Source organism: Falco peregrinus, chromosome 1 (assembly GCF_023634155.1).
Source record: "Falco peregrinus isolate bFalPer1 chromosome 1, bFalPer1.pri, whole genome shotgun sequence".
Lineage (NCBI taxonomy): Eukaryota > Metazoa > Chordata > Aves > Falconiformes > Falconidae > Falco > Falco peregrinus.
Genome location: NC_073721.1, coordinates 115,419,798 through 115,445,863, shown reverse-complemented (window position 1 = coordinate 115,445,863; position 26,066 = coordinate 115,419,798). Strand labels below are relative to the sequence as shown.

Below are 26,066 nucleotides of genomic sequence, written 5' to 3'. Positions count from 1 at the left end.
CCTAGCCAGCAAGGCTTTTGAAAGGACTTTTCAAAGTTGTAATGAAAATTGCAGAGGTTTAAGTCTATGGAAATTTACTATGCACATGGCTGGAGCTTTGTGCTTTGGTTATGATGATTAAGTGGAGAACTCCTTTGGGGTGTGAAGTATGGTGGTGGCAGGCTCAAGCCACGTGGTGCAAAGAGCAGTTGCAGCTGTTTATCTGAAGAAAGTGATACCTTTTTTGGTTAGGTAGCTTTTCTACTTGCACTATTGGCTTGCTGATTTAACAATAAAATTAACAAATACACACACACACCCCCACCCCCCACCCCCCAAACTAATCTGTTGGGGACTGAAAATCTAGCGAAAGGCACTTTGGAAGAGTACTGCTTTGGAGCCCTAGGTGGGGATACCTACCACCAGTCCTAAACATGCCTAGGGGTACGTGATCAAGCTGGGCAACTTGCCAGTAGTTGTAAAAAAGATTTGAGGAAAATGTATTCTCTGAACTATGATGAAATGCCTTCTGTGATACCTGTTGGAGCTCCACTAGCGTTAGGAGGGAAAGGTAAGAGTCACTGATGAGAGGAGCAGTAGTGGATCATTTTAACAGGCCCTTAGGCACAAGCTTAGCTGTGCAGGATGCTTAGACTTCTGAAGAAGACTCTATATTCTTTGTTCTTGCTTCATAGCAATGGTATTTTCACACTTTAATGTCCCTGGTCACCTTGTCAATGCTTGCTTTTGTTGTGGCTGATCAAATCAACCCCAGATTATATAAACCTGCAGAGCTGGTAGTGTGATATAAGCTCAAAATGTGCTAGACAGCTTTAGAGCCATATTTTTTTCTAGAGATGTCAAAATTGTAATTAGAATTCAGTTACTAACACAGTGATTAAAATTCAGCAGTTTTATGCATAATTTATATTAAAAGGAAGCATCTTAGAGTGGGGAGGGAGGGAGCTGGACTCACAAAATTTTGCAATCAAAGTTGCAGTTTAAGATAGTTGATAATTAGCATGCTCTCCAAATTGGTTGTGCATACACTTGAGAAATTATGATGAAGAGCAAGAAATAGAAGCTGCTAGGAAACTGCTTTGTTGAAATTACTTGTGAATTTGTGGAAATACCACTTTCAGGTAGTTAAGTATTGTTGCATCTTGAGTTTGTGCTGCTCGTTATGAATCCCATAACATTGTTGTTTGATACATCTTCTAATTACTGTAGTCTGAGCAAGGAGTTTTACAGATATGTGTGCACATTAGTTTTTGATGCCTGTTCATTTAGAAATGTACCTCTTGGGTTTTATTGTTGCAATGCCCACAGTGACGTGTTTGTGAGAGGGAAGTGCAAATAGTATTGAAAGTGCCATTGTTCTTTCATTGTTCATGTTCGTGCTCATGTTCTTGTTCATGTTGTGCTCCTTCTCTTTTTGGATCTGCATAGTCCTCAGATCGGTTTGGATGAATGTTCCCTGTAGATTGAGAATTACAGTACTTTGGAATATTTGGGAAACAATCCCCACTCATGTACGTAATAGAAGGGCTTAATGCAGGTGTGTAATTATCCCAGGTCCTTCCACAGATTGTGGGAAGAAGCACACTTGCAGAAAGCCTAGGTGGAGTCCTCCTAAAAGCTCTTTTTCTTTGCATTGACTGTCTGCGTACCACATGTAGATTATACCTGTTTGGTGTTTGAAGTGAGGTGGAAAGGATGGTGGCCATTGCAACCCTACAAAGGGGTAGGGGCCTGACAGCATGTAGTGAGCTTCTGTATCATTGCTAACATCACTGCAAAAGATGAGAACAGTATCCCTGTTCTTCAGGTGCACAATGTGAGTCTTGGTTTGCTCAGAGCTGTGCAGGAAGCCTAGTATATCTAGGAAATTTGTACGTCTGTGATATGCTGTTAAACTGCAAAAATGATCCTTCAACCTGGTTGTAAATGTGTAAGAAGGAGCGAAGGAAGAACATTATGAGAAAATACCAGTGTCTCATATCCTGCCTTTAATAGATGGAGAAAATAGAACATGGATTATTGGGCCACATTACTGTGTTCTTCTGAATTGCAGCTGTTGAATTTGGAAAAATATGATTATCAAATATTTGTCATTTTTGGAGATGGAGTTCCTCTGCAAGTTAAAATCTAGTAATTCAAGCAAAGGTGGAAGCTGAGGCCAGCTTTAAAATAAACATTCAGTGAAATTCAGGGTCCCCTGGCTTTCCTGGGTCTTAACATTCAGTTGATCTCTGCAAAGGAGTTGCAGACTACAGTAATTGTATTAGCTGTGTCCCTTAATGATCTTTAATTTAAACAATGCTTACACATAGGGTATAGCTTTCCCCATCAAAAAGAGAAGCTGCTTTTACTGACAGCTGAAATTATAAAGTACTACAGTGTTGCAGAATAGAAAATAGAAAAATTACATGACTTAATGGATTTCCTTTATTTTAAGTTAGTGTATAATGACTATTATTTAGAAAGTCTAAAAAATAAGAGAAATATTTATATAAATCAAAAGGCATTCAACTCAGGTAATGGAGTTTTTGTTGTTTTCAAATCACATAAATCATTGTACATACTATCCCAAAGTATGTCAGATTGTGTTAATCCTAATAGCAAATATTGTCAGAATATTTAGTATTTCACTCATTTCTTTGTGCAATTTACTTACCACATTTAATTATTGAAATTATACATTCCATTCCATGTCAGAGCTTGAAAATTGATTATCAAGTCTTGTCATATACAGTCCTTATATATATATATGTAACTTTTTTGTTTGTCAGTTAATTAGAAACATTTGAATTAGTATAGATCAACAGATTAATTTAGGTAAAAGCCTCTGCTGTAGGCATAGGTCTTAATTTGGCAATATTATAATTGAGAAGCACCACAGGTATTCTACTTGCGTTATATCCATTTGACTTTGACCTGATGTATACCATACAGGTTTTTTCTCTCTCCCAAGTTGGTGCATTTCATTGTAATCCTCCTATGTGTCTATTAGCAACTACAGCAGTGCAATTTGAAAGAAGTATTTATTTATCGATTTAATGCTTTTTGCATTGTAGCAGTTAATTGGGCTTTCTATGATAAGTATCAAAAGCATTTTCAATACCTTATAAAATCAGTGGAACTTCTTTTTTGTATGTTCAAAATATTTTGAAAAAATACAACAAAAAATATTTGTTGTCTCATATGATAGGTAGATTTTCCTTCTTTTGCCTGTACTGGAATCTGACACGAGCAGGCACCATTTACATTTGTTTGTCTAATTCTTCACTGTATTGCTTTGGATTTTTGAAAAATTTTCCGTCAGTTAGTTAACTTTTAGATCTGTATTAGATAATGTGTCTTTAAGCAATCACTGCCATTAAAAATGTAGGTGTTTAAATAGAGGAAGAGATATTCTAGGCACTGATGTTTTTCTAAGAATAGAAAGTCAGTACGTTTTTGTGGTTGCCCCTGACCATTAAGATTGGAGGAAGATTCTTGGAGAGAATTTCTAGCCAAGCCATATACAGGTAATCAGATACTACTCCTTTTCTTGCCACTGGGAGGCTCCTGTTTAGAGAGAGAAAATAAAATTAACATTATGAACACAGGAGTAGCCCTGATAACGTGTGTCTTACTAAATATTAAGTAGAAAGCATCAGCTGTTCATATACAATTTTGTATGTTCATAATTAGACTACCTGATGTAATGTTATAAAGCACAAAGCTGCCATTAGGCAATCTTGCAAACTCTTGCTCACCTGGTGAGTGCCATTAACATAGCTAGTTGTACTAGACATGGACTGCTTGTCACTGTAACCCTAAACTGGTAAAGAAGCATTTTTTGGGTCATAAAACCCACACATAATAGGATTTTTAAAAAGGATGAAAATATAGTGCACGGACAGTTTTGCAGTTCATCAGCTTATTTTCTGATCTGTAATTACCATGAGATGGGAATTTTAAAGTATGGGTCATCTTATGGTAAACGTTACCTGACCACCTTTGGGTTTGGAGACTGAATTAGTAGAGCTAAAGAACTTTATCTGTGCATCACAAATACTAACTAATTGGTTGAAGCTGTGTAAAAAAAAAAAAGGCTCTAACTAAAATTTGATTCTGAAAATTGCTTCTTTTGTTTGTAATTTTATTGGTGCCTCTTTTTCTTTATGCAATTGCATCATCCTTATTCAGTTTTACATGGTTCCAAGTATATGTTGGCTAACAACTCCATTTATTATGTGCAAACCAAAAGAATCCTTTTTCTAACTTTGAACTGTTAGTAGTTGGGCGTTGGGCAGAAAGGAAAAGAAAATACCTGGTTTTGTCAGGTGTAACACCCAACACGTAGGTTCAGATATGAAGGTTATCTTTTTGACACATTTTCATGATTCGAGCTTTGTTTTAAACTGGAGAACTACTAGGAAATATTTGTATTCAGTGTACTCCCAGAGAACTATCAGTCCAGATGCAAGTCCTTCAAAAGGTACTTAAAGGATTATTTTTGCCCTCAATGAATTAACACAAGTGTTTCTGTTGCTGTAGTCCAGAATCCCTTTACACATCTAATTATTCTCTAAGTTATAACCAAAATCTTGCAACTCACAGGACAATGAGGTTAGCTGCCCTTGAATGCTCTTGTAAGAGTTCATTCAGACGGACTTGGCGGTAGCTCTGATCAAAACAAAATGGGGAAAAGAAAAAAAATCAGTTAAGTCAGTGATCCTCAGTTCTGGTTCCTTATGGACTTCACTTCCCATTCCCTGCCAATGTTTTCTGCTGCTGCTTTGGCAGCATTGAAAGCCAGGGCTGCTTTGTGGTCCAGAGTGGTAGAGATGGCAAAATATGAAACTAAGCCATGCTTCTTGATTAGTACAGATCAGTGGGGGCCAGAGTTGTTCACCACCATGTAAAATTTCCTGGGGATGGGGATTATTTTTGTACTGACACGGTATCAGAGCTGGCTCATAGTTTTTAAGTATTTCTTTGGCTATGAAGTATAGGAACTGTGCAGAGACTCTTCTGTGCTATAGTTTGATGGCAGTTAATACATTAATTAATCTATTTTGTCAGTGTCCAGCTGCCGTGCCAGCTGAATGTTAGTGTGTAAATGAGCACCTTGCCAGAAATTCACCTCTGAAAATACCACAAGTTTGGAGTTTAGCTGCTTTATGTGTTGTGTATTTGTACAGACTTTTACAAATTGCATAAATGCCTGTTACTTTGAGATTCAGCCAAGATTACTTTATGGTCAGGCTCAGGCACTCAAAGTTTTTATAACTTAACACAAGTCACATGGAACAAGAGACCAGGGCAGGTTTGTGTACAGGGAGATTGCAGCATGAGAGACAGATGTATCTTAACTGGTCTTATAAATTATTCTCTCTTTCCCTGGAGAAAGTAAAAAGCTGTTTTTTCTCCACTCAGACCTTAAATTTTCCTTCTTTTACACATGTTATATAGGTAAGAATCCTCATAATTTAGCTAGTTGTTATCTCATGAGAGTCATCCTATAACATCACACTTTATCTGTGCTGCCAGATTTTTCTCTCTTGAATTTTAAACGTGTTCTAATGTCCTCAGTAAAATTCCCAGAACTGCCTTATTTCTGAAGATAAGGGGCATGTCTTTCCAGGTGCATAAACTAAACTTTGTTGCTGTTCTTATTTTATAGAGAGATTTGGCATTCTTGTATTGCTGACTGCTATAGGGTTTTTTTCCTGGTTCTGTAGCTAGTGACCTAGTTAAGACCAAGCTAATGATATTATATTTTTTTTTTCCTGTTGTATCCTCACTGGTTCTGTACGCACTGTGAATATCTGGGATCATATTCCTGTTGTCTTTTATACTGAGATATTCTAAGGGCTCTGACTCCCAGGTTTTGATGATTTATGCTGAGAGTACTTCAAAAGTTTTCTGCCCACAGCTGACTACTATAACTTTATGCTGGTTATCAAATCCATGAAAAGGGTAATGCAGTGAGCAGTCAGTCCGCTTCCCATCTCCTGCAGTTGGCAGTGTAGTGTGTTATCTTAAATCACCATTGATTTCAGCTTATGTTAATATGTCAGGCTGTGACCTGTAGTGGCTCTGAGCTCAGACGCACAATCCTTGTTCCGCTGAGGAAGTTACTAGCACCATAAAGTGGAGATAACTAAACTCTCAGTGCACTCAGGTTAGTCCGACAGGAACAATAAATAAAATTGCTAGATTAATTCTCTGTGAGTTACAGGAGAACTTGTGTCTTAAGAGTGGAAGAGTTTGCAATATCCTTTCAGCACTGGCTTGATGAAGCCTGGTAGTTCACTGTTGAAAAGGTATGTTCCAACAAAATTAAAAAGCAGCCCAGGCTCTAATTCACAGAGTGGATCAACCAACATCAGCCTTAGGGTGTGTTTGAACTGCAGGAGAGCTCCTGTGTTGTAGGCAGGTTTAGTCTTCACTCTGCTATTGAGGTAAGAATCTGTGTTAAATCTTGCCTTTGCAAAAATTCCCGGAGCCAGTTACAGGGTCTGGATTTAGTTCTGAATTTCCCAAAGTGGTGAATTTTTGGATCTGCACTCTTTAAGAGGTTCAAGCTCTAAAACAGCGGATCTGTTTAATAACCCTCTCAGCAGATCTTAATCGCTCAGGCTCAGTGCGGTACTGTGCGGCTTCGGGTTCAGAGGTGGTTTGCATTTGGCTGGCTCCGGTGTGGGCAGAGCTCATCAGCCTGGAAAATCCTGTGTAAACATGCCAAGGTTTTACAGGGTGCTGAATAATGCAATCATAACACACCTCTGCAGTTGTTTACAATATAAATCCAATTTGTAAATATAAAATACAGGTTTGTACATGTCATGTTTCTAATTCTGTATCTGGTATTTCACATTTTCTTACTAATTGCTTCAAACATCTGGAGTATAAGAAAAAAGGTGTAAAAAGGTAGGCAAGCCTTTACCTTCTCCTTGTACGCTTCCAGCTCTGCATCTGTAATTTTCCATGGAGTCTCTCGTTTTAATTTCTCAGCAGTTGTTATATCTTTGCAGCTTTCATGGAGGCGGTATGGTTCAATCATCTCTTCAAAGAATTTCCAGCTGAAACAGGAATTACAAAGGAGGCCTTGCTGGGGGGTCTGAACTCACTAATTTATTTCACAGACACTGTTGTATGGCAGGCCTCACTAATTGTAGCTGAAAAACATGCAAAATCTTTTAACTGTTTTTTGCTACATTGTGCCCCAAGTTATAGCTGTGCCACTTCAATATGTTGGGGTTATTTGAGGATAATTAAAAGGTTGTTTGAGGATAATTAAACACTGCATTTGGCCTATTAGAGTTGCAGAGAATTTTCTGCATTTTCCTAGTTCTAGTAAAAGTACTGGAACGAGTTCTGGAGCAACTCTAGACTGGTATATTGGTTATTAATGTTAACAATGCATATGGGTCTCCTTGTAAATACTGAGCTTTTATTATTGTTTTAGCATTAGTTGGAGCAATCACTTGACTGATACAGTTTTATTGTTACAATTTTAATGAAATGGAGAAACAGATGATCTAAATATCCTGTGGCAAGGGGCTGAAGGAAGTGCTGTAGGTGTTTTGCTATATGGGGGCTCAGCTTTGTGTATATTTCCCAACGTTTCCACAGATTTTTCTCTTTAAACTTGTTTGTTTCTTGAAGCTTTTGACTGTCATCATCTAGAGAAGATTATTATCCCTTTGTACTTTCCTGCTTGCCCCCTTGTTCAAAGTTTCAATCATCTGACAGAGACCTCAGGGATTTTTTTTATATGAATGTAAGTGTATTTCTATGAGCATTTTGTGCTGGCAGGTATCACTAATGTGAAACAGGACTTTGCTGTATGGCAAGGAATTCAGAGATGGGTTAAAAGCTGTGATGTACAGCATCTAATGCTGCTGTTGCTAAGTTGCTAGAGTTTGTCAACATCCTTAGTGTCTGTTTCAGTATGTAAAATAGTGATAATCCTCTTATTATTAGTGGAATAAATGGAATGCCAGCTGGGAGAGAGATACAGTGGTCTAGCAAGTGTCTGGTGTAATATTCACTTGTCTGTTCAGACAGTGCTGATGCAGCAAATGTGTTTGGGTTTTATGTTAACGTCAGACATGAATTCTCTGTGAATCACTGAATAGTGCTGGAAAAAAGAGAATTATTCTGAATGGTTCTTCATATAATTAAAAAATATTAACTGAGAGATCAAGAGGGCACTAATAAGTGACTTTAGGTATCAAGTAAAAAAATCTTTATATTCTTTAATTGGATTTCCTAACTCAAAATCTCCAGTACACTGTAGAAAAACTAGTGAATCTGATATTGTTTTTGCAAAGGGGTGTGTGTGTGTAGAAACAGGACTCAGAAGGATTAATAGACTAACCTGAGATTGCATTTGAACTCAGGGGAAAGGCTTTGGGTGGAGAGGAGGAGCCCTTTGACTATGAAGTAGCTATGGACCTCTCAAGAGGGTATTAAGGGATGGAATGGAAAAGAGCATAGCAAAGTGAGAACATTTTCAGAGGATCTTTAAGACCAAGAGCAATATGGTGAATTGGGTTAGGATTCCGTTATTCCCTGAGAAACCTGCTATATACTTTTGTCTACGTAAAGCAGAAAACAAAAGTGATTCCTATAGAGATATGTTTTAGAAAGCAAGAACTTGAAGATTTTATATTTTTTTTTTAGATAATACATTGGGAGATGGAACTTCCTGAGCACCAGCTTCCTAGCTTCTGCCTAAGAGCATTAATTCTGTAGATAAGTTAGTTTTTAAAAGCATCGAAGCTTCATGATATTTGAGTGATAGGGGAGTGTTATAATATTGTCCTTGTGGGAAAGGAAAAGTGTGCTTATATTTGGCCAGAAAAATGTTAAGTTTGTGAATTCATGGTAAAACCCAGAAGGCTGAGTTGGCAGAGGTGGTGAGTTTACAAAAGAAATGTGACTCGCTGAATGATATGATGAAGGGAAGTCTATTGCAACATAACTAGATATGAAAAGCCATCATAAAATGCCTGTTAAATTTAGCGGCTCATAAGTATGGTGTCTAATTAGTCTTTACTAAAATTAAGTCTTATCATTACAACATAAAGAAAAAGGCTGCCTATATTTTTGACCCTTCGAGTTGTGATTGTTAAAAAATTATTTTCTTTTTCTAGCTCTAGATACTTAGAAAATGATTGTAATAAAGTGACAGTACTATTCTTTGTGTTTTGTTTTTTTAATGCTCAATATAAAAGAAACAAGCTCCTGATAAAGGCTGGCTGCTAAATAATGGATTTTGGTGATGTTTCTTACCTTTCTTTGCTGGGCTTTATATTGATATCACAAATTATATTAATATCAGCGAATTTTATTCTGAATTTGCTTAGAAGTGAAGCCATCCTGAAAACAAAAGAAAGAACATTTTATCACTGTATTTCCGAGTGCCTTGTATCAAAGAACACTCATAAATGAGTTAAGATATCAAATGCAGTTGTCTCATTATCTTTAACTATATGACAAATTACTTTAAATGCTTTAGTGTTTCAGTTTCCAATTACAGAACTGGATTGATGTGGTTGCTGTAGTATAATTCATTTAACTGATGATCAATGAAAATCACAAAAAATGGAAATGGATAGCAGAGAGAAGGAAGGGTATGTACATTTTGGTGAAAAAACGGTACTTTAAGTATTTGCAAAGGCTTGAATTATAAATATAATAACAGTTATAAATATAACTATTCAAAATACAGTAGGACAGAATTATCCAGTATTTAGGGAAGGCTTCTACTATTATCAGAATTCTATGCATGTAGTATATACAACACTGGTAGTGTATGTGTTGGTGAAAATTTGGTCTGGAAGGTTGTTGTGCAATACTTAAAGAATCTTTCTTGCTTCTGAATTTATATTGATCTACTCACATGTTGTCTTTATGTGTTTTAATAAAAGAAAATACATTGCTTTTCTGCCCCAGTTGGCAGGATGAATGGTTTATAGCTTTGTGTGTGTGTGTGTGTGCTGAGGTTAGAGAAGTTCAGTTATGTCAGTTTTGCCTTTGGCTGAAGCATGGTAGGGAAATTCTACCCCTACCCCCTTTTTTTTTTTCATGTAAGCTTTGGAATTTGAAAAGGTCAGAAAGTTCCTAGGAGCAAACCATGATAGAAATACATATTTGCTTATAACCTGAGAATTTACTTATTCTTTTTTATATAAGAACAACATACTGCTTATATAAGTCTTCATGTCCTTTAGGGCAATCCTTGTTGTGAACACCAAAGAGAGCAAAGTCTCAACTTTTGTGGAAAGATTTTAATATTTGGGGAATTACATGTTAGCAAAAGTCTAGATAAATTTAATTTCAGAATTGGAAATACAATGGATAAAATTGTACTTTGATTTTGTTGTATCAGATCTACCTAGGGAATAGAATAGCCATCCAGCCTCCAGATTTGTCTGTTTGAAGGCTTCTGTGCATGGTGGGTAGAATGTGCTATTGAGGAAAGCTAGTGTTTAGGTAGGAATACATACACGTATTGTTTTCTTGTTGGCAATGACCTAGTTTGTCTGCTGTACTGAACATGCTGTTTACGCTGGCTTTTGTAGGACAAGCAGTGTATACAGGTGCCAGAATTGTCTCTGTGAAGATCTGCCATGTTTTGACAAATACTGTTTGATGTCAAAACCTCCTACTTCCTCTCGATGAAATTTGGTGACTTGAGTGCCTAGATCCAAGATCCAGTTGCGGTCCTGGACAGCAAAGCTTGGGTGGACTCTGGACAGGGAGCAGAGAACACTTGCTTGTGGATCCTTGAGCAACTGTAAGGCTTTACCCGATGATATGAATAGTTTGTACAAACACTTGTGAATCTCTTCTACAGAAGTATGTTAACTTTGGGGTAATCCTTACCACTGACAGAAACACAGTGGAATAAAATTTGCTCTATGTGAAAGCAAAAGCTTAAGGGAGCATCCCTGCTCTCTTTCCGAGGCACTGTGTTGTAGTTTACTAGTGATGCTAGTTAAATTCTGACTCCTGTCCTTGCATCCATCTCGCCTGTTTTCCTCTGGAGTTTTGGTTGGATATGTTGTTTTTAATTCACTACATGGTGCTGCTGTTGCTGACTTCCATCCCAAATTGATCTGCTTCATCCAGTGGTGAAATAAATGGCTGTGCCTTTAGTGTGTAAAATGCTTTGAAAGGAAAGGTCCTATACACAGTGATGATGGAAATAAGCTTATATTAGTACCTTTCATTTGCTTGAAGGTGAATGATGATTATGAAATCTAGACTTTTTAAAAAGCTAAGTTAAATTAACTTGGTCTTAAAGTTGATTAACTTGCTCTTTAACTTCTTTACATTTTACCATGCTTAATCACATTTATGTGAGCTGCCTGTGGTATTTGCATATGAGGAGCTTCATACGCAATTTCACTTACTATTAACTGGACAATCTCATGTAAATCCCATAAAACTAATTATATTCTCATTACAGAGTGCAGACTGTTCTTCTTGGAGAAGGGAATATGAGCTATTAATGGGAAAAACTGCTGGATCACAGAATTACAGACTGATTTGGGATGTGAGTGGATGGATGCGAGTTTCCTTTGGTAATCACCATTTATGCTGAGCCATGAGGGCTATGCCATAAGCTTAACACCTATCAAGTACGTAACATTTTTTTTCATGCTGCCTACAGTACAACAAGCCAGTTGTGCTGAGAAATCCCCAGCTTCCTGCTATGTATTATATTCAGCATCAATTTGAACTCTTTAAACAGTGAGACAAATATATTTACCCTAGTTTTTCTTCTTCAATCCTATTGACTTTTCCTCCAGTGAAGATCCTTAATTTGCAATTCTTCCACTTCTTCCTGATAGTTAGAATGTAAGGAATTAGGATTGTTAGACCTGAAAGAACGTACAAAATTGCAGGAATAGCAAATTAGTGCATTGTGTGGTAAAAATTCCATCCTTTACTTTGACAGTGTTGGACATAAGTTAATCTTTAAGCATTTAAGACAGACAGAAAATTGACTATTTTATTAAATACTTAAAATTCTTAAAGAAAACAGTTTTGTACAAGTTCCCAAGTCTGTTTTTATATTTGCTAACACAGAAATCTCTCTCCCTGTGGTTCTTACTCAAATTCCTTACCTCCATCATCGAACAGCCACCAAATGTCAATTGTACCTTTTCCTTGCTTCTTTTTAAATTGGGTGCTGGCTTCTAGCAGCTTCTGATTGAATTCACCCACATGCATTGACTGTATTGTGTTAATGGTAGTCTCTGTAATGAGAAAGAAAAAATGTGGAAGGATTTCTGACAAGTGAGGCAACAAATAGCCTTAGGGAGCCAGGTGGAGAGAAAGCTTCAGGAAAATGAATGGTTTCAGACATAATTTCTATACTTTAAATCTGGAAAAAATTTACAGTGCAGATATGCTATGGACTTTTAGTATACTGACATGCACAGAAACCAAAGCTTGTGTAATACATTGTCACTAGATGAGAAGATCTTGAAAAAGGTTGTCTGATTACTTGTTTTCTGGATCTCTTTAACTAACTTAACATTCACTGGAGCCTTAAAAGGCAATTGGGAAATACCGGATTTGTTTTAGAAGTAAATGGCATTATTTTGCATGACTTACAAGGTCAGCTCTCTGTTGTAAAATACAAAGCTCCCTGAAATGCACAATAATAGTGGACAAAGAGCTAATGGGCTATGGTGAGTGCACAGGTGAGGCTAAGGCTGGAAGGCAGAAAACATAAGCATATATGTCAGCTTCCCTATGCTTGAGAGGGTCATTGTTAATTGAAAATAAACTTTGATTCTTGCTATTTTCTTGTCTGACTTTAAAGAGTACAGTCTTGTCTATATACTAACTATCTTCTCTCATTCCATCTTTTGAAGCCTGTGTCTTTATTGCTGCTTCTCTTTCAATGATTTCAAAGAGATTGTGTCAGAGCAGTATTTTAACTGGAGTAGACAGGCTTCTTTCAGAGGTTTGTCTCTGATCTGCCGTGTTCTGGAAATGCCTTGTTTGGTTTTCCTGTATTTCTAGAGTGTGGACAGGACAGTTCTAAAGCAGTTACACAGCGTTCCTCTACGATTCTAGTATCTATGCTGCAAGATGCAGCAACGCTGGGGAAGGATGAATGTATAAGCAAAACAGAGAGGCCAGAATATTTGTTAACATAATCTATCTCATATATTGAGCCAAAGTGTGTAATATTTATTTCTTTTAAGCCTTTCTGAACTAAATTGAAAAGGGTACTTGAGACAGGGGTGCACATTCTTCTGGTATTATAAAAATACATTCTTCTGAAGCCTGCAAAATGAATTGAAGTCGGCCAAGTAAAGAATAATGACATGTTATGTTTTCAGTCTGTAGATCTTGATACCTGTGGGAGTTGTATGCACAGCCAGATATAATAGTCTCCGCAGGTGAAAATTCTGAAAACACTTGTCTGTGTGCGAGCGTGGCTTCGGGTGGGTCATTATCATTACAGCCTACCAATTGTGAAATGAGACCTTTAATTCCGTCTGTATTTCTGTGTTATTTTACTGTCTGAAATGTATAGGTGATGAAATCAAAATTACGCTTAAGTTATGTGTTAATTAGTTATTTGACAGCATGCTATATATGACGTTCAGTACTTTTACCACCTTCATTTGCGCATTTTTATGAAATTGTTTAGAATGTAGAGCAGTAGTGCTATTTTTACCTGGTTTTCAGCCGGGTACTGGGTTTGTGTTGTATGTTGAGTAAAGTGAGATTACTTGTTCCCTGAATATTGTGCATATGTTTGTTTTCTTTAAAGAAGAAGAAAAAAAGAAAGGCCTCTGTTTAAAAACTGAAAGCACAATATTAAAAAAAACCACAAATTGTTCTGTATTCCTCAGACTTTAATAACCATGTGTTATTTGCGACAAATAGCTTATGTTGAATTCTGAGAAGCTCATCTAGCAGATGGGAGGGGGAGGGAATCAGCTGTGTTGTACGCCACACAGTGTCCCCTACCAACAGAGGATGCTTACTCTGTTCTGCATTGCGGGGTTGTGGCCACCAAGACAGGTTTGCACAGGGTAGGTCTCGTTCTCGGGGCTTCTGTGTGGCTCAGGAGTTTTTGCCTTGGAGTCAAAATCCAGTTTGCATATTGGTGAAAATGTGATGCACTGAAGTGTTGGGGAGAAGCTGTCATTTTGGAACTTACCCTTTTTTGTTTCATGTTTTGGGATATGGAATGTGCTGGCTTTTCTGAAGAATCCACAGATGCTACTTTTTCCTTCCTCAAAATCATTTTCTTTAATGGTAGCTTCCAGCGCCAATCTCTCCTGCTCCAGCTTCTCTAATTCCTCTGTATATGGGAAAAGTAATGGAAATGGTAACACATCACTTTCTGTTTTAAGTTAAATCACTTATTGAAGTAATGGTGATTTAATTGCTGTTGCGGTACTTTGTGCACAACTTAAAGATGCTGGGAGAAAAAATTATTTTAAAATGCTTTTTCCTTGCAAACTGCTGAGGAGGAAGCTGAAGTCATCTGTGGGAGCCCTACCTTAGGGTGCCCATGCCTACAGCAGTGGTGTGTACTCAGGTGCTATTTGGCTTGTCTCAGACTTCCTCTTCAGACCAAATTCACTATTACTGTATTTTATAGTTACATGAGATACTATTTATTGAGTTATGTTGGTGGATTTGTTTTGTGATTATTTTTTCCCCCCCCAAGAGTTTGAAAACACATTAGGGAAGCTGTTTTCCTGAAGTGACAAAGCTGAGGTAACAAGGTCACATGGCTTTGGACTTTGAGATTCTCAGAAATATGTAAGGATCCTGAATACGCAATCAGTTTCTGTGCTGAAATATTTTTAATGTTTTAATTTTTTTCAGCATTTGCTGCAAAAATGTAAGATTTAGCTAACAATTCTGTAAATTCAGTAATAGAAAAGAACAATTTCATCTTTGCTATATTAGAATTTTGCTAAGGAAAAGGTACCATGTGTTATGGTGAGGCACTAATTAATATAATCCAGGTGTTTGCCTGCGGAAAGCTTTTTTCATAAGGAAAACTTTTGAGTAATACATTAACCAAGAGTGAGGTAAATTCATTTAAGATAGTGTTTAAAAAAAAAAAACAAACACCACAAAACCACCAACAAACACTACAACCCAAACCCTCACTAGCTAGATGTTATTACTTCTGGCACTTTCAAATGTCAATAGAAAAGAATATAATTTCTTTTACTTTAGAATCCATGGCAGCCATGTGCTTCATATTATTAGACATTATGATAGTCACTAACTTAATGGTTACTCAAACCTTAAAATTTCTGTTTCTCTATTAACAGAATGCTGTAGCAAGTATAATAGAATACAATTATCTTTTTTTTTCTGCTACTGGGATTTTATATCTGCATCAAAACATTTCTGCGTATTTGAAGGTTCCCCTTTGCAGTGTTCCTAATTTTTTTTCTCATTCCTTGGTTCTTAATGCTTGGAGAACACTTGCTAGTTTGCGAGAATGCTAAGTTGGTATTTACTGTAATTTCACTGGTGTTTTAATGACTGTATCTTCTGAGCAGCCAGTTTCTAACTTACATCAAGCAAGACACAGGCAGATCTCTTTCAGGTATCAACGAGGTGGCAGAAACATGATTAGTTTGGAATTTTTTCGTAAATCCCTGTAGGTCTGCCGTGTAGCTCTCCATGCACCTCAAGCTGCCAGTCTGCTGGGTGAATATTCATCTACCCTTGTTTCTGAAAGGAGTCTCTGGCGCCTTTTAATTCGGAGAGGTGATTTGCTTTTGAGGGTTGCCTCATCCTAGAATCCGTGCTCTTTAATGGGGAGTTAATTGATTTTTAATTAGCTAAGGTACTTCGGTCCTTTCAGCCTGTCTCCCCAGCAGTTCCGACCGCTGTCTGTGTGTGTCTGGGAGCCCGGGGAGAAGCCGGAGGCAGATTTCCAGCAGGCGGCAGCAAAGAGTCACCGTTCTTCTTGGCCTGCCTATATTGCTTGTCTATAGATTCCGTTTAATTCATTTATGACACAAAACACTTATCTGGTGGGCAGGACAAGGGACACTTGAAGTAATGTCCAGGTTTGGGCTAGATCTGTCTGCTCCAGTGGACAAATTTAAGAGAAGTGGGGAAATTATCATACTGAAAGCCTCGAGAATTGTTCTGATGGGGTTTTTATATGGAGTCATTCTCTTCCCAGGGTACCTCAGGAACCAGTAAGACCTCTGTGTCCTAAAGAGGAAAAGGAAAAACAAAGGCCACCATTGTATGCGGCTCTTGGAGGCCCTTCCTTTAGATGCAGCTGCCTGCATGCTCTGTCTGCCTCTACCTTCTCCACCCAGGTGGCGTGTTTCCCTGAATGGCTGTGTTTTGGTGGAAGGTTTTCCCTTCCCCCTGAGATATGCACTGCTAAGCTAAGGGAGAATGAACAAAAAAATGAAAAAGAGAGAGCTGATGTTTCAAGGGGGTTCCAGATTTTTGCATGAATAGAAACTTTCTGGGCCCTAGCATTCCACAGAGGTGGTACCAAAAGTGCAGCTTCCTGATTCCTGCCAGTCCCAGAGATCTCAAGGAGGCAGAGGAAGGAAGATGTGCCAAGGGCAGGAGGGAAACATGCCATGGAGTGACTGGCGGCTGTGGCACAGCATGATTTTACTGCTTTAGTCTGGGCCTGTGCTGGAAGTGCTTTGGGAGTTGAGTTCTCTGGGATGCAGAGCCCCTTGATGTGTGAGGCTTGGCCTCCTTCTGTCACTGCGAGTGCTTTAGTCAGGCTTTTGGATAGGATTGAAACTGCAGAAGCGAGGAGGAACTGTAGAAGTTACAGGTGTAGGAACTATTCTAGAAACCAAATAATGATTCTTAGAGTATCAGTCAGATTCCTGCTCGTGCTGAGCATGTAACCAGCATAGATATTCAGCTATTGAGTCATCACATACCTTGAACCTGAAGGACCTGAGATATATCAAATCCTTGGCTAATTCTGATGATAATCATGCCAAGCTCAAAATCAAAGGCATCACTGAAAAGAAAGAAAAAGAAGAATAAATACGCTTTCACATCATGCATGTCAATGAGGAAAGCTACTTTGAGCAGATTGGTAAAAGTGTTAATGCTCACAGGGAGGGAGGTGTTACTGCTGTGTACTAGGGTGCTCTAGGTAAAATTGCAGGAGGAATTGCCCAAGACTGAGTACTGTCAACTTTCTTCCCTCATTTTAAAAAAGGGTATCATTGGCTAATGGGGATGGATAGACTGCTCCTGAAATGAATGGGTCTTTCTGACAACACTCTTTAGGAACTAGGTCGCCATTGTATAATTTTTTTCTCCCTTCTCTGAGGAAATAAAAAAGCTGTGGTGAGTTTTGTTGTTCTTTAACTTGCTTCAGATTTACAGGTGAATTTTGAGCAACAGAGTCTATAAGAAGCGTGTTTTGAAATGACTTCCCTAGCTAAACCCCAACCCACAGAGCTGCTGAGCCTTAGGCACACATGAGATTTGAAGCAAGGCTCTTCCTCTGTCTCCTAGGCTTAAAAGAAGAATTCCATGATGTTCTCTTATTCCCTAAGCATGTACATTAGGGTTGTTTTTCTCTGAGATCCTGCCTGCTAAAAATGGGAAAATACAGTTCTGCAAAAGCACTGCTGACAGCAGTGCAGCTTCTTTATGTAGCATTGTCAGACCATATGAGCTCTGACAGTGCCAGATGTTTGCTAAGTGGATCTTGCTAGGTGTGTGAAGCCAAGGAACCTCTTTTAATGGGCAGAAACTTCTATTACAGAGCTAATATGTGTAAACCCAGATTTGTAGTTATTTTCTTACATTGTTTCCAGACATCAAATCCTGTGTGGAAATGCTATATTAATCTAGTCTAAGTGAAGTAAAAAAGGAGATGCTGAACTGTGACTTACTGTATAACGCCCACATAGTTTTCAACTTGCGCGACAGCGGCATTTCTCCAGTCCTTCTTAAATCCAATCACCAAGGTATTTGGTTTCATTCTACCCAAGCCTGAGGCCTAACAATATTAAAACACTGCTTGAGAAGGTACACACACATGCTTTTACTGTAAATGAAAAGTAATGGCAAAAGATAACTGAAGTATGTTCTGGAGACACTTAAAACTAGATTGCATTTCATGAATGTCCTTCATGCTCGTACCCATGCAGAAAGATTAGCTCTAAATCATTCCAACTATAAATGATTTTTAGATGACAGAAATGTAGTTTTGCTAAATTAGCATTCATTTGCATTTCTTCTGACATGCTCTCATTAAAATGGTTCAATAACTTGGAATCAAGAGAGAGTTCAAGCACTGTTTGTATGCTCATTCTAACACAATAGCATAAAGCTTTTATCAGATTTAGAATACTCAATAGATGAACTGGGTCTGAAGTCTCTTTAAACTCCTCAGATATGCAGAGAAGGCGTATTCTCTTAAGAATATTTTTTTTTGCCTTGAACTTAGAAACTGTTGCTGTTCTGTTTGCTGTATTCTTTCCAGAAGACTATCCAAAATTAGGTGAGCATGCTTTATAGATAAAATTACAGTTTATAAACAGGAAGAACAAATGTTTTTTCAAGATAGTAGATTGCCTCCAAAACTGGGCCTGGGTGCTAAAACCTGAACAAGTAAGGGTTGTCAGATCTAGATTCAGCTAACCTAATTTTTATAGAAATCTAAATACACAATGTATTCGGAACCATCAGGAGGAGACCCACAAATACACCAGCTTGTCAAAGTTGTTACACTTGCTAATTTTTGCTACTAGCAAAAAGAAAATAGGTAAAAACTGTTGGAACCTTGGTAGGGTTTTTTGAGTAGTGCTGATACATCTGCACTATTTACACTGAAATGAATAATTGGTTGGCAAAGCAATGCAGATGTCCTTAGGTTACAGTAATGATGATGTGGTTGTCCTTCAGTTTTCTGGAAGGGAATTATTTGTGGTCCAGTAGCTGACTTTGGCAGTAGTGTTTAAGTAGTAATGGAAAGGTAGAGAACATCGGACTCTAATACTTCTCAAAAACAGCAGAAGAATCTTCTACTGAGAAAACGTATAAACCCAAGATGAAGTGTCCTTGTAAGGCTTTGATAGCACAAAAGGGTCTTTATTAGTACATATTTAATCTTGCTTAATTGTACTGTCCATTCAGCAAGTGTACAGAGAACCCTGGTAGGCTACCAGTGGGTGACTGTTATTTAGAGTATTTTAATCTTACTTAGAGTATTTTAATCAGTTTGCAGTGATGTCTTTTCAGCAGTACATTTTGTGCAAAGGATGGGAATTTTCTCTACATTTTGTCTCGGTATCTGTATGTTTAAATATTCCTATATGTGAGAGGGAGATGGCAAATATGAAAACAGTGCCTCGGTGCCTTCATTAAGGCCATTTTAAATGGACTGTTGGAAATGATCTGCTATATTCTTAGAGTAATAGAAAAACATTGCAGACTCTCTTTTATTTAGATGGGGTTCTCTCTGTTTGCAGAAAATATATATTACACTTTCCAGTTTTCAATTAATGCTAAAATATTCTCAGATATTTAATGTGCTGTGTAACACCAAACAATAGAATTGATTTGAAGCGTATCTAGTGTTGGCTGCATAGACATTCACATGTTGCCCTGTAGACGCCTCCCTCCCTCCCTCCCTCCCTCTCTCCCTCTCTCTCATAATAGCATCTTGTTCATTTAGGAAAGAATCAGTCTGCCTTGTCTTGTAAGTCCATACCTCAGAACTAGATCTTTTTATGAAATAACCTGTAATGTATTATACATGTACCCCCACAGTGCCCTTTCCGTTTATAACATTATCCATATATACATGACTTCTTAACAAGTAAACAGTAATGCTTTACATAAAGGGATGCTTTGATGTAACACTTCTGTGTTCTGTAAACAAAAAGCTTACTTGAAGTAGACTTTTGACTCCATCTCTGAAGCTGTCAGCTGCCACTGCTGCATAAAAGGCTTTTCTTTTGTTCTTTGTGAGCCAGGCCTGCTTTTTTGCCATGCCACTGTTCATCTCCTTAACACACAGCTTGCGTGGTCCCTGCATGATACAAGAAAATATTGTTTAAAAGGCTTTGTATTATACATCACAGAGTGATTTTGAGGGAGTTACCTAGTCTGCTGTGGGAGCAAATGGAGAGAGTCAGAAAAATATGTTTCCAAAAAGGGTCCACAGAGATTCAGGCCTTTGAAAAGAACTGCGCTGCTAACATAATTCGCATTCTGTTTGAGAGGGCTGGGGCTGTTAATGCTACTTAAATATAGTGATTCTGACAGAAAGAAGAACTACTATGGATTGTAACATCTTAGAAAAACATCTGAGGTATGATGAAGCATCTCAGAGTGAATCAAGTCCCTCACTGACTTGACTACGTAAACAAGTCTCAGCAGATCTAAATATACGTGGTTAAGCTGCTATCTACTAATAGTAAGAGAAAAGGGTTGTTGCCGTGCAATTAAAGATGCAAATGCCTTTGTCACCAGGTTCTTTCAGTGGTCATCTAATAATTCAATGAGACAAAAATCCATGTGTGTAACCAAGTCACAAGACACGATACACTGACTTGACAGTAGAAGATGGGCTGGCAAAGGGTTTCCAAAAGATTAGGCCGAGGGAAGGCATCAAGTCTGCGAGCATGGCCTTTAGAAAGATTGAGGTAAGTTTGGGAAACAGGTATCTGGAACTTAGTTGATTTTAAAAATCTGTGCTCTTAAGTTTAAGGTTTGCTAGGCTTTGTTTATTGCCTTTTGTGTTGTTTTTAGGAAGCTGAATCAATAGTCCAGATCTTCTGCGGTGAAGATGAAACTCTGAGAGTGATACTAAAAAGTCTCAAATACTGGTTTTACTGTTATTGGGCTGGACAGGTAGTGTTTGATTTCCAAGGCAGAATAAAATAGCAGAATTGTAAACTGTGGGAGCATGTCCAGCATCAGAGACAGAAGTAGTAATTGCGCATGCCAGGAGGACAGAGCTGGCTTGGAAGCACTTGGAATCCAGTATTTCTTTGGGAAAATTGGGAAGTGGTACCAGTTTGGTTTGTTATAAACAGAAGATTTGAACTTGTTTGGTGCCGAGCTTCATTTTGTGCAGAAGTTATTCCTTTGTGCTTTAAAAATTTCTAATGTTTTTGAGGATGCTGACAAATTGCAATTTGGTTCCAACAGAACAGATAACTAGAAAAATCAGTAGAAGTATCCTATAATATAAAGCTAGGAAGGCTTTGTAAACTCATACTCAGGAGATTTCTATTTCAGAATTCCTATTTAAATCTTTTTCATTTAAAGTAAGTTAGTATATTGTAGCTTTTTCTGCTAAGATGGTAAACTGGTTAAGAGAGAGTTGAGGGAGATTTAGATTTTTTTCTCCATAGCAAATACTGTAAGCTCAGAATTTATTTCCCCTTCCAGAACAGTGTAAAACCCAAACTGAAAGAAATTCTCTCCAAAGTCGAATGTATAGAAAGGATCACTTAATTCAAAATAAATTTCTGAAAAGTTATTTTTGAATGTAAAGACAAAATGTCTTCCTTTCAAAACTTTTCAGCCTTACCAACACTTTCTTTGCCTTCCTGGAAGAAAATGAGATGTACTATAGCTTTATACAGTTGTCAAAATAACTGCAGTACATTTACTTTCAGTGAATTGGCATTGGCTGCTAGAAAAAGGGCAAAGCCTTCAAAATAAACTTTCTGGCTAGTTCCATCTAAGATACAGGAAACAGCATTCGGAAAGAAGCTGTGAAATGACCTGGCAGATTTCATGTTATGGTTTTATCTGTGCCTTTTTCATTAGTATTTAGAGATATATATACACACACACACAGAGACACACACACATAAGTGAGTTTTTGACCTGGTCAAAAGCAGGCTGGGTTGATGCTCACTCAGTTGTTGTCGCTCATATATGTTTCTGAACCCCTTATGACTGTTTGGGAAGTACAAAGGGAAGGACGGGAGAGTCCATGTTATCTTCCTTTAATGAATGAGATCATGCTACATTCTTGGGTGATAGTAAATTTACCGGAGTTTGTTTGGATTTAACGAGTATAACTTCAGAAGAGTTTGATCCTGGCTGTTGCAAGAGTAGTGTGAAGAGCTGGGAATAATAAATTTAACAATAAGGTTCAAGGTCCCTTGTGGGTAAGGAGCAGAGAAAATAAAAGTCCTGCCCTTCTTCCCAGTCTCTCTGAGTACCTGAGAGTACTGACTTGCACAATCTGTTTCTGCCGGCCGAGGGGACAGTCCCACCCTTCTATCAGATGATAGCCTATCTCTGTCCTTCCCCACTCCTCCTTTGTATCAGTGTTGATGTTTGTGCAATTGTACAAGGAGTCCAGTGAATTTGCAGGTTGAAGACTAACCTTGCAAAAATATTTTAGGTGAAGGCAGGGAGTAAAACCAGAGTAGTCCTTTTTACTCAAAACTTAGACTGTTCAAGCTACATGCAGCCACAAAGTCAGAGACTAACGTTTAAATCATCTTTACGTTCAGTTGGCATATTTATTTTACCTATTTCTGAACTATCTATCACCTTGTTCCTGGAAAGTTTCTTGCTGCCCTTTGGGAAAAAGTAATGGAAAATGTTCTGTCTGGCATGGTGTCTCAAAACTTTATGCGTAGCTAACAGTATGTCAGCTTTTGAGGCAAAAGATGCTGGGTGTTACATTTATGGCTAAATAGTCTTGCTGTATTGGTTATGGTACATATTGTAGGCTGCTCTTAGATATGGTCCCTAGGAATTTTATCATCCACTTTTTACCACAATTTTGCAGATCACAAATGTTCATTGTGTCACACTTACTACCAACCAAATTCAATTTAGCTTAAGTTGCTGAAGAAATAATTTTGAAAAACAATGAAAATACACTAGCAAAATAGATTTAGTTTTTTGTATAGACAGGAATGAAATCTCAGTTCTCCATAGAAAGTACTAATATTAGAGAAACATGCCTAGGAATTCAGAAAACTTGCTGAAACTCAACTTTAGGAAGCTGCATAGTCTCAGAATCTTGTTGGGATTGATTCCATACTGAACGCATTGGGAAAGCTAACAATAATTACAGTAGAGAAGAATTAGGGCCATTCCCTCTTTATAGATAAATTTGATTTGGGAAAACTCACATGCAGATCTTCTGTACTACCTTTCTGCAATGTGGCAGCGTCAAATGAATTATTTCTGCGCTCCTGTAGATGGATATATTATCTTGCCTGGACTGACTCTATTAGATTTTGCAGCCCCATTTGGTGTCATGAGCTGTTCGGTTTTAATTTTGAGAGGAAAAAAAAAAAAAAAGGTTGTTGTAATATTTAAAGTACATTTTCTCCTTTACACTATAAACACATCTATTTTTTTTCTGTCCTAATGAGAGACTAGATTTTCATCATTTAAGAAACAGACTTTCCTGTGGAAAATATAATTGGAAATATACTTTTCTCCTCTCTTTAGATCTCAGAAGAGCATTTTTATCCTCAAAATCAGCATTGTTACCGTTTTAGAGAAACCACTGCAAAGAGAGCTGAATTACTTGCCAAACCCAAACACTGCAAATCGGTGACAAAGTTGAATATAGAGCCTGGATAATTTGACTTTTGCACTATAATCCTTCAACTTCAGGGGTTTGGGTGTTTTTGTTTGTTTAAGCCTTGTTGCGTCCATTTAAACAAATATAATTTTTTTTTTTCAAACCACTTTTTGGTCTGTCTACTATGAACTCTGAAATGCATCTCAGTGAGGCGTTTACTCGCAGGCTCTATATCAGCTGATAGCTTTCTTGTTAAGACTTAGGACAAAATTCATTCTCAGTGCAAATCTCTTTCATGGTCTGCACAGCCGCCCATCAGCCCCAATGGGACCATTGTGTGCCAAGTGAGAGTGGAATGTGTAATGAAGATCTGCAGCACACACTGGTGCTGAATTTTTGGATTTATATGAGTTGACCTTACCGTGTACACTTCACAACAGATGCATAGCCCGTTGTTCTTTGTGAAAGTATGTGTGATGTCCAGCAGAGCAGGCCTGATCATAGGAGCTCCAGTTAATGCTATGCACTGGGGTCTGTTAGGAGGAAAAAAGAGGTTGTATTGAATTGGGTGATGTAATTATTCAGAATAAGCCATTCTACCATACACTGGAAATCTTACCTGAAGTTTTTCACATGGTCTTCCACGGTAGTTAATGCCAGAGCACTGTCTAAGGCATTAATATAGTAAAGAGCCTGTGTAGAAGAGCCCCAGTTTACTTCTGCATATAATAAAAACAAATAATGCATATTAAACAATGGGCTTTTCCCTATATTCTATTGCAAAGGTCAGCAATCATGTCATCTATGAGCCAAGACAGGGTATGTTCTCTCATGCTTCATAGATCCAGAGCTGTCATTGTTTGTGCTTCGTAATAGAGTAGGTTTTGCTTATGTCATGCAAAAACAAATTCTTCCTCTGCTTAAAAACTGTTTTCTTCTCTGTTCCATTAACTTTGTATCCTTCTCCCATGTATAAAACGGACAAGCCTAAGTAATGTATTTGCTATGGAATTTCAGGAAGTTCAAATTAAACCATTAGGAAAGAACACTGTTAGCTCCAATTAGCTCTGTTCTACTATATAGGTCCAAAATTGTTCTCAAACCCCAGTCTTGCCATATACATCTTTTGTTACTGTGCAGCTGTTTGGGTGGATAATACAGATAAGAAACAGCTTTCCAGACTTTGATATCTACATGAATACAGATCAAGTCCTGTTATGCCAAGATACAAAGCTAACGTTTGATGCAACTAAGTGGAGTTTTGTGTAGAAGTCGTCTGTTATGAACCGTTCAGTTGCTGATAAATAAGTGCTGAACAAAAGTCACTCTCTGAGAGCAGAAGATGATAGCTTTTGTACAGTGTCTTCAGTGAATTTAACCAAGCTTTAAGCTGCTACTTTGCAGCAAGGACACTGGCAATGTACTAGGGAAGGGTAGCAGTTCTCAAATGCTTTCGACAACTGCCTTGTGACAGGTGTGTTCTACAGCTGCTGTTTACAGGAAGAGAACTGCAGACTGTCCTGGTGCGTATGAGAACACAGATAGAGGATGGAAAACAGTGCAGCAATATACACAGGAAAGAATAACACGGGTTCAGATTGGGTGTTGCTATCCCAAGCTAGCTGCAATGAACGCACATCTTCTGCTGGGAAACTTGCCTCGTTTGTTTGTTTGTTTGTTTTTCTACTTCAGATAGTTAGCACTGAAATCTGGACCTGGGTTAGTTTTGTCCTGCCTACGAATAACCAAACTGTCTACTCTGGTACTAGTGCTGTATTGTATTAGTGCACAGATTTCTGAGGAGAGCTGCTGTGATTTGCTGAGCTACTAAGTAGGGTTTTTTTCTAGCAGTGAAGTGTGCTCGTCTTTCTTGATTTACTGCAGAATTGTAGGGAGGTGCTGGAGGATGATCAGTTCATGAGTAATTCCACTTGTGTTTTTGTTGTATAATGGGCAGCAGGTTTACATTTTGAGTGAGGAGCCCAGACGAGCCAGCTAAGAGCAAGCAAAGGTAAGGTTTTGTGTGTGGAGAGAAAAAAATAATGAGTGATACTCAAGTAAAAGCCCAAAAGTAGTAAAGACATGGTGGGAATAAACTGATGTGCTAGAATGTTTATGCAAAGCCCTGAACCAGACTTGAAGTGCTTGTTAAATAGGCAAAAATTCACCAGACTATCATCTTAATTTATATTATACAAAGTGGTATTTAATGGGATGCTCCAGACTTCCCTCTGAAGAAAGGTATTGGAAAAAAAGTAATGTCTAATTCTGTAAGCAGAATTCGTTCCTGTGAAATCCAGTCTGGCTGCATAACATATACACAAAATAATAGTGTTTTGTGGTCTTACCTGGTTTCTTATAAGTTACATAAATATATAGAAAGAGCTCAATGGCATAAGTGATGAGAGCTGCCCACCAGTTGATGACAAACATGACACCACAGCACAACAGGGCTCCAAAAAGTGACACCCACATGTTATAATACCTGAATGCAGGTCTCCAACCTGTTTAAAGAGAATTGAGAAATTGTAAGAGTATAAAATATGGTGATCTA

The 26,066-nt window shown here is 37.9% G+C and overlaps 1 protein-coding gene and 1 long non-coding RNA gene across 5 annotated transcripts in view; one reads left to right on the top strand and one right to left on the bottom strand.

The window, feature by feature from the left end:
* The window catches only part of LOC114013294 (uncharacterized), a 47,354-nt gene that overhangs the window by 2,195 nt on the left and 19,093 nt on the right, over positions 1-26,066 (top strand). Inside the window, exons 1-3 of one of the 2 annotated variants that reach the window (XR_008748019.1) lie at positions 10,321-10,780; positions 11,456-11,627; positions 20,476-20,648. This is a non-coding gene — a long non-coding RNA (uncharacterized LOC114013294). Of the gene's footprint in view, positions 1-10,320; positions 10,781-11,455; positions 11,628-20,475; positions 20,649-26,066 lie in introns of those variants that run through there. The other variant, XR_003556198.2, reaches the window with a different exon arrangement.
* The window catches only part of SLC12A1 (solute carrier family 12 member 1), a 52,260-nt gene continuing 28,887 nt past the window's right edge, over positions 2,694-26,066 (bottom strand). For 2 of the 3 annotated variants that reach the window (XM_055809741.1, XM_005241454.4), the window contains 13 exons: positions 25,861-26,016; positions 24,132-24,231; positions 23,934-24,045; positions 19,892-20,032; positions 17,889-17,995; positions 16,917-16,999; positions 14,177-14,320; positions 12,117-12,248; positions 11,759-11,870; positions 9,274-9,360; positions 6,920-7,055; positions 4,586-4,653; positions 2,694-3,549 (listed from right to left, as the gene is read on the bottom strand). In XM_055809741.1, coding sequence (XP_055665716.1) covers positions 3,414-3,549; positions 4,586-4,653; positions 6,920-7,055; positions 9,274-9,360; positions 11,759-11,870; positions 12,117-12,248; positions 14,177-14,320; positions 16,917-16,999; positions 17,889-17,995; positions 19,892-20,032; positions 23,934-24,045; positions 24,132-24,231; positions 25,861-26,016 — 1,514 coding nt within the window. In that variant the 3' untranslated portion in view covers positions 2,694-3,413. Of the gene's footprint in view, positions 3,550-4,585; positions 4,654-6,919; positions 7,056-9,273; positions 9,361-11,758; positions 11,871-12,116; positions 12,249-14,176; positions 14,321-16,916; positions 17,000-17,888; positions 17,996-19,891; positions 20,033-23,933; positions 24,046-24,131; positions 24,232-25,860; positions 26,017-26,066 lie in introns of those variants that run through there. The other variant, XM_027792567.2, reaches the window with a different exon arrangement.